General features: G+C 43.4%; 1 protein-coding gene across 1 annotated transcript in view; it reads right to left on the reverse strand.

Moving 5' to 3' along the window:
• Positions 1 to 2139: 2139 nt before the first annotated feature.
• The window catches only part of LOC308305582 (signal-induced proliferation-associated 1-like protein 1), a gene marked incomplete at its 3' end in the record, with an annotated part of 94817 nt that continues 78893 nt past the window's right edge, over positions 2140 to 18063 (reverse strand). The window contains exons 23-29 of the mRNA XM_080750395.1: positions 17256 to 17513; positions 14856 to 15018; positions 13062 to 13275; positions 10802 to 10954; positions 6498 to 6645; positions 3033 to 3111; positions 2140 to 2283 (exon numbers count right to left, since the gene is read on the reverse strand). Coding sequence (XP_080606521.1) covers positions 2140 to 2283; positions 3033 to 3111; positions 6498 to 6645; positions 10802 to 10954; positions 13062 to 13275; positions 14856 to 15018; positions 17256 to 17513 — 1159 coding nt within the window. The remainder of the gene's footprint in view (positions 2284 to 3032; positions 3112 to 6497; positions 6646 to 10801; positions 10955 to 13061; positions 13276 to 14855; positions 15019 to 17255; positions 17514 to 18063) is intronic.

Below are 18063 nucleotides of genomic sequence, written 5' to 3' on the forward strand. Positions count from 1 at the left end.
CATTATGTATTTGGCATAATGGCATAATTACTTTTCTCTCTCCCATCCGCATAGTCGTCAAAAAAATACTCTGTAATAGAGTGTCCAGGTCATAGGTAACAAAATACACCTTAATTATATGTATATTTACAAAATAAACGTCAGAACCTTTTTTGACGGACCGTTGACAGCCTTTTATCATCATCATGGCACCTACATAGTATTCGTTTTCATAATTATATAATTCTCACCGGCTCGCGACCAATGTAGTCCTTTGTGAGTTTTACAGTATTTGCATTGGATACTGGCTCTAGACATTATACATCTTTGATACACAAAGTACAACTCTTTTTAATTTGAACAACACCTAGGCACTTTCACCTCACAGTTATAATAGTAAATTCTTTTTATCATTGTCTTTTCCAAGGCCCACAACGAGGCCGCCCGTGTTTACCCGTCTTCTCCGGGGTACAAATAAACATCTTCTGTACCCATTTACCCTACCCACACTGCTTCTCAACGTGGCCCGCGGGGGGGGCTACTGTCTGGCCCACACCAACCCCAGTAATAATGGTGGTATAAGAGCATCAACAACACTGGTATATCGTCGTTGTCGGGTGGAAATCTCGTATCTCCAAATGTGTACGTTCTTTCGCAAATCATACAAGGCCGTCACACAAAAAGGCCCTTGGGGAAAACTAATTGGGGAACCCTGACGTAGGGTCTGGGGGTGACCAAAATGGACTCTTATTAAGTTAAATTACCGCTGAGAATTGTACTGTCGATTGGGGGGGTTCGCAAAGATTAACAATAGTTCCATCTCAGACCCGTAAGGGTCCTCAGACCCGTAAGGGTCCCTTGTTTGGACCCCCTCGGACCAGACGCTGAGAAACAGTCCAGTATCTCCCATACTCTCCGTTGTGTCTCCAATCTGTTCATTAGTTCCAAAATAGATTGTTTTTTCTGATTGAAGGGGACAAAAAGGAAGCACATGGGAGGATATAACATATTCTTACCTCTGTTCCTATACAAAAAACTGTTCTGCTACAGCCAGGTGTCGTACCAAGACCTCTGTTATATATTTAAAGCAGTGGTTCCACAAACTTAAAAATGTTTTAATTCAAGCCATAACTCCGAGCGTGCCAAGTACACATGGTCCATTTGGTTCCACTTGTACACACGCAGAGTTACAGGGTCCATTTGGGACCCCTTCGCCTTTACCCCATTTTGAGCACCACCGATTTGATGTAAAGCAGTGGTTCCCAAACTCTTTATCTCAAGACCCAAAAGAGAGCTTAGACGTTTGCCTGGGACCCAAACTAGTGAAAACAGCAGATCTACAACTGAATGAATGAATGAGTTTATTTCGAAGATTAAAAAAAAAAAGAAAAAAGAAAAGAAGAGGAAAAACAAAACAAGAAAAATATAAAAAATGTCCGAAAAGGAGTAGGATGAAATGTAAAACTTACGAACCAAATTGACCCTTACAGGTCTGTAACTCAAGAGAGTCTACAAATGTACACAGATGAGTGTACACTCTCAGAGTTATGGTGGGTCCGTGGCCCTAATGCATCCGAAACCGGGAATCCTTGAAATAAAATACAAAAGTTTGAGAACCACTGGTTTAAGTAAAACCTAAAAAAACTTAAATCTTTCTGTCGGTCATGCAGAGACACCTTACTATCCATCAGAATGGACACAAAGGAGCATCAAATCTGAGCAAATCCCAAGGGAAGTGACCTCATGCTCATCACATCTTTCAGAACCACTTCTGTCCAAACTCTCTCTCTCGATTCCTCAGTTTCCATTCAACATCTTTTTTTCCCACAAAATATCCACTGTACATAAACAACAATCCCTCTGTGTCGTCAGAAGGATGGAGAGTTCGTCTTGGCGTCGGTGTTGAAGATACAAAGTCATGTGGTCCGCGTCAATGACCGCGTCTTCTTTTTCCCCACAGGCGGCTTGCCTTCTGCGCCGAGGCGGTTTATTTGCGACGGGTTTTGGGAGGGTGTCGTGTTATTATGTCGTCAGGCAGTGTCTAATGAGGACTCCCAACATCGAGACCCGGTCGCGTCGTCTGTGTTCTCCTGTCGGGAGGCGTTGTGGTCAGGTTCAAGGTTCAGGTCTCGGTTCATGTCTATGGCGTCCGAGAGCCACTCAGTTCATGTCGATGGTGTTGAAGACCCACTCGGTGAACTTCTTGAGTTTGGCCGAGGCGCTGTAGGACTCCTCCTGCAGCCGCTGGTTGTCCTCGCGCAGACTCTGCACCTGCACCTGCAGCGAGGTCTTTGCATCCTTCTCCTGGTGGAGACAAAACGCACACAAATAACGTTTGCTTTTTTATGTACCACACACGGATTAAAGCAAACATGTAATCTCACAACCAGGGCAGGAACATCCCTAACCTAATCAACAAATTCTTCCAATGGACTAAAATCTTGTTTTATTTGATGGCTCTCAAAAAAATGGACAACACCAAAGGCCATGCCCCTAAAATCACTAATTTCCAGGCCTGCTCACGACTGATGAAAGTCACAGATTGAGACTTTAACCTTTGTTTTTATGAAATAACCGAGACTTGGGTTATATGGAAGATGCAGTCTGACCACTTCAAATGCTCTAATCTTAAAACACATTGAGATTGTAGATAAGCTATTTTCGCTGCACAAATTTGACATAAAAAAAAAAAAACATACACAAAAACATGAAGACTGAGCAATGTCCACCTCTCAGCCTACCCCCTGGCCAGACTCTAGTTAAGTCGACTTTGAAGTAATCAAAGTTAACTGACTGAAGAAAAGACTTCTTCAGTCTGACCTTCTTGTATATTGGAACGGCGTGTCTCCCTCCTGAAGGCAGCCACCTGAACACTACTAAACACCAAAAAACAGCGCTTCTACAAGGTCCCAACACGTCGAGTTGTGACGCGCCGTGAGCTTGTACATTTGCTATTTCTTTTGTTGAAAAATAGCAGCTGTCTACTGGCTCTAGTCCCTGCTGACATACAATGGAATGAAGGTACAAAGGCAGGTCTTGGAAAGACCCCTCACCTTCTTCAAGTCATCTTGTAGCAGCTTCACCATGGACTCCAGTTGGCTCACCTTCCCCATCAGACTGGCAGGGCTCTCGCTGTGTAGAGGAACACACCAGAACACTGAACTAAAACAACATACCACATTAACACTTTGCCAGCCGAAATAGAATAGCTTGTTGTAGATTAGCCGTGAAATTTCTATTATTATATTATGATCTGAACCGCATTCATTTTACAAGACATTCAGCGCTATATCACGTGGTCTTCATCCCCCATTACCATACCGCAATCCCCGTTGTATACTCACCACAGTTCCCAGTGAAATTCTTCAATCTGCATTGGCTTAGAGTGGGGGTTTCGGCCGACGCATCTTATCCCCGTGCGTTTTGCGTGTGTGATCCGTTCACGTAAATGTCGGCTCAAATAATCCACGCATGACTCAAGAGTAGATATGAGCATTTTCGCTCGCATAGCCCCCAGCACTCCTGCTATACTAGCACTAACGTATAAACAGAAAATGGACGGCTTCTGGGAAGGAATGGACCTGACTTCACTTCTGCTTCATGTCAGACGAGCCATGCGCTATCGATGGACGAGTGGTGACTAGGGGAGGTTAGACGATCGCCGATTTTCGGATAAAAATCATTTATTTCGTTTTTAATGACCCAGTACGGTAAAAGACAGCGCGGCTGAGACTCCTTGCTCAGATGTCCGGTATATTCCGGTTTTAATATTAAAGGGCTCCCCGTGGCTTGCAAACCACTTGAACCCTAGATTCGCTATTCTGAGGGGAACATTAGACGAAAAAAATAGCTGATCTACATCTTGTACATGAGCTATTTTCGGCAAAGAAGTTTGGTGTAGAGGGGAAAAAAAGGGCAGGCCAAGAACCGAGCCAAACGTCAAGTTGACTACATGTACGTTTTGAGGGTAGGTGGTTAAATGTATGAAATTAATTAATTTAAACAACACTGATAATAATCTATGGAATGTATGAAAAAGTTTAATCTCAATGTTATACAATATGTAGTAGGGCCCCTCTCTCAGCTAAGGGGTCCTTGACCAGAAACACGCTGAAGATGTTAAGTGCCCCAAAGACACAGGATCTGCATTTTTGGGGGCATGCAGGACAAAAAGGGTGGATCTTAAATTACCTTTTTTAGATTTTCTTGAGTCTCACCCCCCAATTATGTTCCAATGTACAAAAAAATGCTTTGGTTAAAATTTGGTTGAATTTCAAGCATATTTAGAGGTAGCTCAATCAAGTCAAAGATTGTACATTTTATTGGTCAAAATCGAATTGCACTGCAGGCACATTTAAGTTATACATTACACATTATTCTTATACTAAGCACAGAAATTATATTTTTTAAGCTTACAAATCTAAACACAAATCTGATTACATGTTTGTCATATGTCAAACCAGAATTAATGTATTGTAGGAAATAGCAAAGCAAAGAATGACAATTGCTATTTTTCATTTAACGTGCACAATGACATGTCTTTATTGCACACTCTTCAATCATACTCACAACACACAACAAGTACACAGCCCCACTTCCTTGTTTACCCCCAAAAACCCCGAAAGTCACTGCAGTATAGCAATTCAGTAGTTACTGATCAATTAAAGTTTGTTTACGGCTATCGGGATACTTGTGCCGATGGTTCTGCACAATTTGCAGCAAGTATTGGAGTTGGGACTCATCTTTAGTAATGAGACCACAATATTCTTGTATTAGGTCAACCCCACGCTCTGCATGATCATTGACAACATTCATTGCCTTCACTACAGCCAGAGCTTCTTGGTAGTCTACCCTGGGCTCCCACTCATCGGGATCAACGTCAAGGAAGTCATCTGGGAGATCCATCATTTTGAAAAGCACTTCAATGTTCTTCCTTGCAATTGTTCCAAGGTCAACAGTAATTCTCAGTTCATGATCTTCATTTCCATCTTTCATGGCTCTCACCATCAGCCTCTTCGTTTGCGCGCTCACTTGACTGTCAAACAATGCAAGTCCGACAATCTCTGGAGCAAAATACCATAAGTGATTGGAACACTTTTGAGAAGCAGCTTTAGACACCTCAGCATTTATTGATGAATATTCCAGCAACGATTTTAACAGCTGCCAAGTAATTTAGTGGAGCGCTGACAGCAACAGGTGCCATCATCCATGCCTTCACATAATTGCAAACTGCAAAAATGCACAAATCCATGCATGCTTTTTCTTCCCTGAAGGTCAGTTTGAATTGGCCATGAAACATCCAGATCTTCATACAATAAATAACCTTTGCCATCCAACGGGCATGATGGGTAGCTCCTGGAGCTCTGAACCGGATACCTCGAGCAGCGAGGTATCCGGTTCATCAATAAATGCTGAGGTGTCTAAAGCTGCTTCTCAAAAGTTTTCCAATCACTTATGGTGAACAGGGGCATATGAAGAGAATTACTGTTGACCTTGGAACAATTGCAAGGAAGAACATTGAAGATTTTTTTCCAAGGTGCTTTGAGTGGGAGCCCAGGGAGGACTACCAAGAAGCTCTGGCTGTAGTGAAGGCGATGAATGTTGTTAATGATCATGCAGAGTGTGGGGTTGACCTAATACAAGAATATTGTGGTCTCATTACTAAAGATGAGTCCCAACTCCAATACTTGCTGCAAATTGTGCAGGACTATCGGCACAAGTATCCCGATAGCCGTAAACAAACTTTAATTGATCAGTAACTACTGAATTGCTATACTGCAGTGACTTTCGGGGGTTTTGGGGGTAAACAAGGAAGTGGGGCTGTGTACTTGTTGTGTGTTGTGAGTATGATTGAAGAGTGTGCAATAAAGACATGTCATTGTGCACGTTAAATGAAAAATTGCAAATTGTCATTCTTTGCTTTGCTATTACCTACAATACATTAATTCTGGTTTGACATATGACAAACATGTAATCAGATTTGTGTTTAGATTTGTAAGCTTAAAAAATATCATTTCTGTGCTTAGTATAAGAATAATGTGTAATGTATAACTTAAATGTGCCTGCAGTGCAATTCGATTTTGACCAATAAAATGTACAATCTTTGACTTGATTGAGCTACCTCTAAATATGCTTGAAATTCAACCAAATTTTAACCAAAGCAGTTTTTTGTACATTGGAACATAATTGGGGGGTGAGACTCAAGAAAATCAGAAAAAGGTAATTTAAGATCCACCCTAGACAACACGTTTCTCTGTGACCACTTTCTGCTGCGTTTACTTCCTTGTTACTCATCACTGCTGCTAGCTCAGCAACGCTAGCATGGATTAACATGGAGTCTTTTGTAATCGCGGATGGACCACGTCGCACACGCGGATCGTGCACGATCCATGCACCATTGTGCACGATGGACACGCACTCGCCCACGTTAAAAGGCAAGAAAACCGTGGCAGTAAAATGAGTTGAACTAAACCAAGGAATAGCACACGTCACCTGTGAGTCAAAGAGAGGTGACCTACCCAGGCGAGGGCTGTCTGTGGGGGGCCGTCTGGGGCTCGGCCTGCTGGGTGCAAGAGGAGGCAGAGGTGGAGGAGGAGGAGGGGGGGGCCGCGCTGTCAGCCCTGAGGTTCTCCTCCTCCTGGGCTGCTAGGATCACCAGTCTCTGCTCTGAACACACGGAGGACAAAACACTTACATTTAACACCACACAACCAATCAATACAATCTACAGTATTGTAAAAAAAAAAAGAAAAAGAAGAAAACGATAATCAATATTTTATCTAATTTGCAGATCTACAGCACAAAACATGCTTTTACATTTTTCGATTAATCAAAGTAGTTGATGGCATGATGTTGCAGCCCTATTTAGGCACAAGCCATAGGTGGAGTGAGGTAATGGAAGAACAATAGTGCCCTCTTCTGGTTATGATAAAGATGACAAACAATAATGTTCCTCAGTTGAACTGTTTGTCACATTAAAACACAGCAGGGGCGTCAATTGGTTATAATGGTTATTATGTTGTTAAATTACAGTAAAATAACTACAAATGCAAAATGTTACAAAATGGTCACTTTAACAAGGCATTATAATTATATTCTCCACACTTCTGCAGGTCAGTTGAACAGGTGCAATGCACTTGAACAACCGTTCCAGGCTGCCATATCCAGCCCAAGAAACCGTAGAAACAGGGAAAAAAATAAAATGTACGTCTTAAATGTATCATGCCTGTTGCTAAGGTATGGCAACATGACTGGTGTCTTGCACGTGCGCGAAGGCGCGCATGCAAGACACCAGTCATGTTGCCATACCTTAGCTTTTTCTGAACTGACCCTTACCCATATGGAGATACTTGTGATGCCAGGGGCAACCAAATCCCTTTTATGCCCATATATGGAGATATGGAGATCCTTGTGATGCCAGGGGAACCAAATCCCCTTTATGCCCATATATGGAGAATCCCTGATGTCCACATCTGTCACACTGTGACTCTGTGCCACATCACTGTGACTCAAGAGGTCAAGAGGTGACGGTTCTGATAGTAAACTACGACCTACGGTCGCAACTAATAAGTAGTGCAGGTAAATAACGTGGCTCTCATTTCCTGTACATTTTCCCGCCCCCAAAACCCAAACATGAATGAATGGATCAGGACCAGTGATCAATAAGGATCATTGACATCCTGCAGGTCCAGTGATGTTGGCGAGATCACAAAGAGTCTCAGTTAAACCAGGGGTTTTCAAAGTGGGTGCCGGGGCACCCCGGGGTGCCGTGACGGCAGTCCAGGGGTGCCGCGAGATAATTTGATAACATTTGGAATTTATTTGGACACATGAAAAAATATTTAGTATAATTTTAAACTTGAAGTACAACGTTATTTTCAGTCAGTTCTAACCAAAATGGCTATTATCTCAATGTTTTCCTCACAACATAATCACTCAAATATCGTCACTGTCGGGCAGAAACCTTGTATCTCCAAGTTTCAAATGTGTACGTCTTTTGGTAAAGCAAAGCCCTGCTTCATCATACAAGAAAACTAGTGAAAACTAGTGAAAACAGCCGATCTACAAGCACACAACGTCTCGCGATGCGAGGCGTTGTGTGCTTGTAGATCAGCTGTTTTCACTAGTTTAGTACATTTTATAGATGATAAATACAAAACGAACGGTTTTGGACATACAAGGTTTCCACCCGACAACGACGATATGCTATAAATATAAGGTGCTGGGAGTGAAAATTATAATGTAGGGTTGCCTCGGATTAAACAAATATTGATGGGGTGCCCTGAGACAAAAAAGTTAAACCAATCTTAGCGTCCCTATTCTGGGGACGAACATTCAGTGAAAATAGACGATCTACAACCATACAGATTTGATGCGGAGGAAACACTACTAGACCCTGGCCCAAGGCTGGACAATGTACAGTATAGATGTTATTTTAAAGACATGAAAATTAAAATGTGCTTTGCACTTGTTTGTGTATTTATGGTGGTTCCTTGGTGTATCTTTGTGTTGTACTTCTGCTTTAACCAGTGTTATTATTTAGAAAGACCGCCAGGTCGCATGTATAGAGTTGCGAGATAGTGTGTACCACTTTGCGTGACTTTTAGGCAAGATCTGTAGGGAGCAGTGTCCATTAATGTTGTCTGCAGAAAGCAACCTCATGGTGGCGCTAGAAGAGGGGAATGTAAGAAATCAGGGGCAGAGGTTGTGGTTTGCTAGCCAAGGAGTGTGTGTGCAAAGTTTGGCATGGGCAACGGTGCCGGAGATAAGAGTAGGGGCCAAAAGTGTGGTGTGACGTGACGTGACGTGACGGACGGACGGACGGACGGACGGACGGACGGACGGACGGACGGACGGACGGACGGACGGACGGACGGACGGACGGACGGACGGACGGACGGACGGACGGACGGACGGACGGACGGACGGACAGACAGACAGACAGACAGACAGACAGACAGACAGACAGACAGACAGACAGACAGACAGACAGACAGACAGACAGACAGACAGACAGACAGACAGACAGACAGCCGGTGGAGCTTTTCATAGTAACGCGACGGTTGTTTAGTGTTGCAATGGCAAATATTAATTTCATCTACAACTGATATGCCCAAAATAAGTATTGATTAAATGATCAATTATCGACCAGTTAAATTGATTAGTTCGGTTAACTGTTGCAGCAATACATGCATGCACCCATCACACGACTGTTTTGGTTCAGGTGCTGTTAGTTAGTATAGAGAGCCCAAAAAGCTAGCACCTTCAAACGTTACTATTCTGCAGCTGTCAACAACAGTGCATCCTTACTGTCGGGGGAAAAACCTCTTATCCCCATATTCTAACTCATTGTGTTTTTTCCTAAATTATGATCACACTACTACAGTGTCACACAAAACCATCAAAAGTAGAAGATCCGCAAGCTCGAAGCCTGGCGTGAAGCAACGCAACGCATTTCAAGCTTATCGATCTGCTACTTTTTTTTTTTTTTATCCTGAAAAGTAACAGTATTGGACATATGAGGTTTCCACCCGACAGTGACATAGTTCAAGAAAACCAAGAAGAAATACAAAAATAACAAACACAGAAAAACAGAGCGGTACAGGATCAATCAATCAATAAAACAGCGTGAACACAGACGGAGAGCTGAGGGATTATAAAAAATAAGACAGACAAGACTCGGCTTGCTCCATTTCTTCTGGACATATAACGAGCTGTTATTTTGGCATACACAGTAGAATCTAGCAACAGTTTGGCTGGGTTCACTGACTGAAGCCCCTTAGTGCTTTAGCGGATTCAGAACAATGCACAGGGATTGTTTTGTGGTTTAATTCTGGACAAACTCTATTGTTGTGTTGTGTGCATGACCTGCAGTGTGATTGTATTTAGTCAGTTTGTGTTTTCAGATATTTAACCACTTGAACCGCCAATACTAAATAAACTTGACCTTTCACTCTGTACTTAGTATGCTCTTTTTCCCCCTCTACACCAAAGCTCTTGCCGAAAATAGTCAATCTACAAGCTCACAGCGCCTCGCAGCGCGAGGCGTTGTGAGCTTGTAGATCTGCTATTTTTGGCTAAAGTTCTCAGAATATGGACACTAGGTTTCATGTGGTTAATATAAAAAAAAAGGAGAAAAAAAAATTTCTATCACTCAAAGATTTGGAGGACCCCCTGTAGAAACTCTGAGGACCCCCTAGGGGCCCTGGACCCCCTGTTGAAGACCCTTGTAGTAGACTAAACTCCCTGTCGCACTTAGAACAACGGACTCACTCGCTAGCTTTCGCCGTGGACTGAAGACTCACCTTTTCAGACTCCACTTAACCCTTAGCACTACTGGAAAAATCAATGTCCATACATGAAGCTAGTTAGCATTTGTTATTAAGTTTTTTAGAAACCTTTTTTTTTTCTTTACGGATTATAGTTTTTTCTTGATAGATATTCATTTGCATTTGTTATATTGCTGTTACTGACATTTAACCTTGTTTATTATTGTGATGTTTTATCTACTTATTGTAAGTCGCTTTGGATTAAATGCGTCTGCTAAATGCCAAAACTGTAAACTGTAAACTGTAAACTAACCTGTGTCTTGCTCAAGGACACTTCAATACTAAACTCTGGGGAAGCCCAGGATCGACTTGGAACCTTCAGTTTCCCAATGGTGCTGCAGTGGCTCAGGAGTCAAGAGTGGGTTCCCAGTTCGATCCTCATCCTGGCTCCCACCGAGTTAGTGTTAGTGCCATGGAATGGCAGCGCTCAACTAGACTAGGGTTAGGGGGGTTATGGGGGTTAGGGGGTTATGGTGGTACAGTACAGTGCTTACCCTCGAAGGCCTTGGCGGCATCCACCAGGTGAGCCCAGTCCAGTGGGCCGTCGGATCCGGTGCCGGGCAGGGGCATGAGACCCGGGTCCTGCAGCTGCTGCTGCCTCCTCCTCTCCTGCTCCAGCAAAGAGCTGTCTGGGGCCGACAGGTCTCCTGCATGGTGGACACACAACAATAGGGCTGTCACGATATGACATTTTACATGACAATTAATTGTCATGTAAAATATAATTGCGATTAACGATTTAATTGTGTTTTTGTTGATGACAATTACATTTCTGTTTGGCTTGTAGGCTTTGAAGTTGCACATGGCAGCTATGACACATAACCTATATATACAAAGAAATGAAGGACATATTTGACAACTTTACACTATAAAAAGAACATTGATATTGCGATGCGATCCGATCCATTTGTTACAAAAATACCGAAAGGCCAAAAGGGGAGGTAATTGTAATTTTCCCATTTCTTTTGTACATAGTGTTTGTATTTGTTGATGACATGTACATTGTTGTGTTAATTTTTGTATGCTATGTTGATAAATTGAATAGACCACAAAAGAAAAAGTCCTAGGACTTTTTTTTTGTTATTCTTTTAGCCTTAATGTCTACATTTCTGACTAATAAAGTATCCAATCAATCAATCAGTTAAGTATCGGGGCCTCTCTAGGATAACATCTATTGTGATAAAAACACTCATAATACTTGTATTGTGGAGATTTAAAGGAGGCATACAGACCAAAATAGGACCCCCCCTGAATGAGAATGTTTCCCCAGACCTTCTTACCTGGTTAGGTTGATATGCCTCAATTCTGCCCCTGTTCTGAGATCTGTAGAATAGTCCCCACTGCTAAAACGGGCGTATCACCTCTATCCAAAAGCGCACATTTCGGCCGCTTCAAAAGATTTTTTTTTTTTATGAATCGTCCAGACATGCTTCCTAGACATACCAGACACGCTGTTGTAGCCTGTGAAGGGTTAATAGCCTGTTTACCAGGGCTAAGGAAAGCAATGCTGCCTCGAGCTCTCGCGAGATTTCGCGAGACTTCCGCTCTAGCTCTCAGAGCTGAGGCAGGAAGTGGCCGTGCTCATTGCTTTGTTTACATCAATGCACGGAGCGTCTCGCTAAAACACTGTGTGTGGTGACTGTAGGAAGCATGTCTGGACGATTCCTAAAATATTTTTTTGTTTGGAAGCGGCCGAAATGTGCGCTTTTGGATAGAGGTGATACGCCCGTTTTAGCAGTGGGGACTATTCTACAGATCTCAGAAAGGGGCAGAAATGAGACATATCAACCGAACCAGGTAAGAACGTCTGTGGAAACATTCTCATTCAGGGGGGGTCCTATTTTGGTCTGTATGCCTCCTTTAAGTTTAGTCAAATCGTCCTCCGTCATGCACTGGGATCAATTCACCTTTTATTTGCCGAGCTGCATATCCAGTACCCTCATTGGTAAAACACGCTTAATAGTCTTTTTTCACTCTCTACCAAATCTCTTAGACAAAAAAAATTGCACAACGCTTCGCAACATGACGCGTCGTGAGCTTGTATATCTGCAATTTTGGGGCAAATGTTGCCCAGGATAATGTATTTTGGGTATATTTTATCTCCAAACTGGCTGCCTCGGTATACTCCCTGAGGGAGTGGAGAAAGTTGCTCGGGATAAGGAAATCCGGAGGTCTCAGTTGGAACTGTTACGATTGCGGATAAGCGGTTGAAGATGGATGGATGGATGGATTTGATTATCGCAATAATATCGTAAAAATCACAATTTCTTTGGTCACAGTAATCGTGATATGACATGTCCATATCGTCCCATCCCATCCCTATCTCTCAGACCTTGTCCAAAGCCATGTTCCCTCCCGCAACCTCAGGTCTGTAAATGAGAACCTTCTGAAGTTCACTCATAAGGCCAAGAAACGCACTTGGGGTGACAGGGCCTTCTCAGTTGCAGCCCCCACCCTCTGGAACCCACTCCCACCTCATATAAAAGAAGCCCCCACCCTTGCCGTGTTCTAAGCCTCCCTCAAAACCCACCTTTTCAGACTTGCTTTCCCAACCTAACTTTTCTCCACCCGGCTTTCAATTTTTATTTTTATTCCTTGTGTGAATGTTAATGTACATCTTAGATTTTATCCTTTTAACTTTGTCCTAATAAAGTTGTTTTTATTTTATTATGTTTGTAAAGCGACTTTGAGTACCTTGAAAAGCGCTATATAAGTTCGATGTATTATTATTATTATTATCCCCAGGTCTCTCACCCAGGGACTTGTGCGAGGGTCTGCGGCCGGGCCCCTTGCGGGCGGTGGGGGAGCGAGGCATGGTGGAGCAGCTGAACAGCAGGTCTCCGGGGGCCTGGTGGTCCCCCCGCGCCGCCATGCAGAAAGAGGGTTCCCTCTGGCCGCTGTAGATGCTCTCATCGGACAGCGTCCTCTGGATGGAGCGCCGGCTGGACGCTGATGTGGGGAACACAGGCTGTGTGGAGACCAGAGACAAGTTACTGAACCCATTTAGGCCTGGGATTATTGAATGCTTTAAAGGTGATACACCATGCATTTAAAAAGTATTTATGTCATATTGTTTATGTCCCAAAAACGTTTTTCAAAAGGTTTGAGGCTAAATTACCACTCCTGAATAGAGAGACTCTCTCATTTTCGAATGGCTCTCAGAGCATTTTCTGCTGCAGTACCACCTTTGGCCTGAACTGTGCCACCCCCCCCCCCCCCCCCCCCCAAAAACGGCCGTCGCTGACATCAGCGACGGCAGCAAATCTGGACAGCCTGTTTTGATGCTTTTAACATCCACCTTCCCAAAACCAGAGAAAGACACAATGGTCAGAAATGGGACTTTGTGAGGATAGAAGGTGCTGGTGGGACCACAAAAAAAGGTTTTAAAATAGGAAAAGTGAAATTTCATGGTGTATCACCTTTAACTATTGAAAAATAGCAGATCTACAAGCTACAGCGCTGCACCGAGTGCCGCGCTGCGAGCTTGTAGATCTGCTATTTTTGAAAAAGAACACGTGTATTTTTAAAGCGAACGTTTGTAACTCAAATTTTGCTTCTGGGTGGTCCCTGGAACTAAATATTTTGAGATGCGGGTCCGTGGCCAAATAAATATCATTTTGGGGGTCCTTCACATGAAAAGGTTTGAGAACCACTGACATAGTAGTCTCTCAAGAACAGACTAACTGAGCTCCAGTTAAGTGAAAAGGACCTTTTCTTTGACGATGGCTGGCCAGATTGCTGACATAGAAACATAGGTTTTTAAAAAAAACTTGGAAGGATTCACTTATCAGGTCAAAATTCAAATTTTCATGATTTTTCAAAAATAGCAGATCTACAAGCTCACAGCGCGGCACTCGGTGCCGCGCTGTGAGCTTGTATATCTACTATTTTTCAATAGTTAAAGCATAAAATAATAATACACAATAATGTGTACCCGTTCTAAATGGGTTAAAGACCAAAAAAACACCATCACCATGTGCAATCTATCATTTCATTGCTGTTGTGCAGAAACCTCTTGCCATCCACATAGACACAATGTGACATAGCTCTGTTTACACAATGCTGTACGCCCTCCAACTGTATATACAGTATGTTCCCAATTTTTATCCCAGTTTTTGAGCGGTGGTAGACCGCTCCATAGCATGGCTGTGTGTGTATCCGTGTATGTATCCGTGTATCCGTGTATGTATGTATGTATGTATGTATGTGTGTATGTAGCCTGAACTACCACTCAGTGACCAGAGAGGGTGCTCTTGAGTCTAGTCTGAGCATCAACTGCAATATTCTCTCTCTCTCTCGCTCGCACGCACGCACGCGCGCGCGCACACACACACACACACACACACACACACACACACACACACACACACACACACACACACACACACACACACACACACACACACACACACACACACACACACACACACACAACCACCGCTCAGTTCACACGGGTGTGATTTTTTATTATATTTTGACACTTGCTTTGGCAATGTAAACGTATGCTTTCTCATGCCAATAAAGCTCCTTTGAATCTAAATTGAGTACCTTGTCTTCCTTGGCAGTGGGTGGAGGGCTGTCCAGCGTGATGAGCTTCTTCAGGTCCTCCTCCAGGCTGGACTTGGGGGCCTGGCGCTGGGGGGACTGGGAGCCCCTCAGGTTGGCCCTGAGCTGGGGCTGCCCGCCCAGCAGACCATCACTCTGGTGACGCCTGGCGAGGAGAGAAAGAGGCAACAACTGCTATGTTAACACAACGTACGCCAAACCCGTTCAGTAACGAGACAAGGCCACTGGAGGTCGCTGTGCCAAAACTCAGTTGTCTTGTCCAGAGACGAGTAAAGGGTTAACATTGTTACGTGCATACTGCATGCATGCTGCGTGCCCTGTGAAAGACCCTGGTGCATATGTCATAACGCGACGCGCACAGAAGGAAAATGGAGCGTCTATGCTGCATTGACTCCTATTCTATGCTGAAACATAAAAACGGCTTTATCTCTGAATAAGGTGCAAAGAACGCCAGGGAAGCAGAGATCTGCTTGTTTTCACAGCGACACTATACCGCGATGGTCGGCCCCGGTTTGGATTTTAGTTTCGCGAGCATTTGTAAACAAACGGATCTTCTTCCTCAATCGTCAGTGGACTGGACACTCACGTGCACACACTCGAAGCTTCCGAGGCTCTTCAAAATAAAGCGTAAGTGAACGGCGGCACCAGCAACAGCTAGAAATGTTAGAAACCTTGGCGGCCGTTGTGTTAAGACAAGACTTAAGCACCCTACAGACGGAGCACGGTTGCCGCGTCCTAGTAGTTAATTTTCAATGAGAGGCGGGTGTTTATTTTGGCCTGCAGACACCCTCGCTCCATCTGAAGGGCCCATTAGTTTGATCTATGAAAACAAGCCCAAAAGAAGTGAACTAGGCCGCATGAGCATCCGATATTTGAAAATAGCTCATCTACAAACTCTCAACGCGTTGGGAGCTTGTAGATTTGCGATTTTCTAAAAATTAAAATAAAGAAAATAAAAAAAAAGGTAATCATTTGAATATTTTTTTAACATTGTAACTGCACAAATTCAGTAGGCCTACATGGCTCACAAAATACTTTGATGAAAACTGGTTTAAACAATATTAGAAAAGAAAAACGCACACATAAGTGTGACTGTAAGCAACTACACTTTATAAACGAGCCCCTGCCCCCGAAAACTTGACTGTAAGTGACTTTACAGAAAAACAAGCCCAAAGTGGCTTTATAAGTGGAAAATGTCAACACTGCATTGCAGTCAATACCACAGGGTGGCAGTGTTGTCCAACTTAAATACCAGTAAGTGCAGGAAGAGGTCAGTCTCTCTGCTGCTGCTCAATATTCATTCTGGCTCAATATTCATTCTGGCTCTTTCCTCCACTCTGTTCAAACATCAACACCTGACCCAGCAGGGAGCATTTTTATACAGAGTCACAACTCTTCTCACAACACCTGAGCCCAGCAGTAAGCATTTTTCTACATAGTCACAACTCTTCTCAAAACACCCAGCACAGCGGGACGCGCGGTTTAAACATTCACCAATGCTGTATGTTAAATAAAAGCCCTCACACTCAGTGGTGGAAGTTGCTTGCAGTACTTTTCTTTACAGATTCTTCAATACTAAAACGAATAACTACACTAAAACTATGTGGCAAATATTGTACTTTTTTACTCCACTAGCATCTGTGTAATTTTAGATTTATATCTGTAAACTGCAAAATAAGTTTTTTTCTGATAACTAAGGATTTAGAACATTGGTTTAGAACAGTGGTTTTCAAAAATAGCACATACATAAGCTTGTACATCTACGTTTTTTTATTTCTTTTTTAACACAAATATTCTCTTCAAGGGGGTCCCTCGCAAAACACATTTTCAGATGGGGGTCCGCAGCCAAATACATATAATTTTGGTGCTCCTTGGCACAAAAAGATTTTACTGATTTAGAAGGCTGATTTAGAAGGCAGCGCGGCACTCGCGAGCTTGTAGATCTGCTATTTTTGAAAAAGTCGTAAAGAATGTGTGCAAATCTTTGAATATATGTATTTTCAAAGCGAACGTTTGTAACTCAAATTTTGCTTCTGGGTGGTCCCTGGAACTAAATATGTTGAATGGGGGTCCGTGGCCAAATTGCTGACATATTAGAAACATAGTTTTTTAAAAAAAATCTTAGAAGGATTCAAAAGACACTTAGAGAATCGGGTCAAAATTCTAATTTTCAAGATTTTTCCAAAATAGCAGATCTACAAGCTCGCAGCGCGGCACTGTGAGCTTGTCTATCTGCTACTTTTCAATAGTTAAAGCATAAAATAATGATACACAATAATGTGTACCCGTTCTAAATGGGAAAACAAAGCGGTGCGCCCCCTCGTAGGGTTTCAAAGCGTCGCCCTCCCAGACCCCTCTCTCCTCTCTTGGCTGGTGACTTACTTGCGCGTGTTGCCAAAGTCCACGGAGTTGACGGTGCCGCCGGGCTTCCTCCAGCCTATCAGGAACTTGGAGGTGGCGCCCTGGCGCGGGTAGAAGCTCTTCTGTCCCCCCGGGGACAGTGAGCCCTGGGACGTCTGGGACGTGGTGGGGGAGGTGGCGGACGCCCCCGCGCCCACGGGCTCCTCCTGAGGCGAACTGGAGCTGCAGCACCCCTGCTGGTGACCCATGGGACTGCCGGAGTGACCCGAGCTCAGGGTGCTGGGGACAGGCATACATAGACAGGGCTTATTTACTTTCTGGGGCTATGCAATAAAAAAAAAAATCATACCTCAATACCTCAAAATCCAAATACCTACATTGCTATGATTGAATATGTCTATGGTTTCACACTTGTTATTCTATATTTTTAAATGTAGCAACAGTAAAAACAGCACATTATAGGTTAACAGTGCTCTTATTTTACATTCCACAGACCAGAAGACAGAGCACGCTGGCCATGTTCAGGTGTTTAGACAGATATCTCGTGTTGTGTTTTAAACGGTTGTGTCCCCTCTCAAATGAGCACTTGCCCGGTCGGGCAACCTGAATGCAAACAGTTTCATTTACCTGCCGGGGGCAGGTGCGCAAGCCTTAGTGTCAATGCCTGCATAGAGCAGTGTTTCTCAACCTTTTTTCTGCATGGGCCCACTTTTCATGTCCCAAGAATCCAGGGGCACACCAACATAATACGGGGGTGTAAATATCGTCGGGAAGAAACCTTGTATCTCCAAGTTTCAAATTTGTAAGTTTCTTCGCAAAGTAAAGCCCT

The sequence above is a fragment of the Nannobrachium achirus genome (genome assembly GCF_963921795.1).
Source record: "Nannobrachium achirus genome assembly, chromosome: 20".
NCBI lineage: Eukaryota > Metazoa > Chordata > Actinopteri > Myctophiformes > Myctophidae > Nannobrachium > Nannobrachium achirus.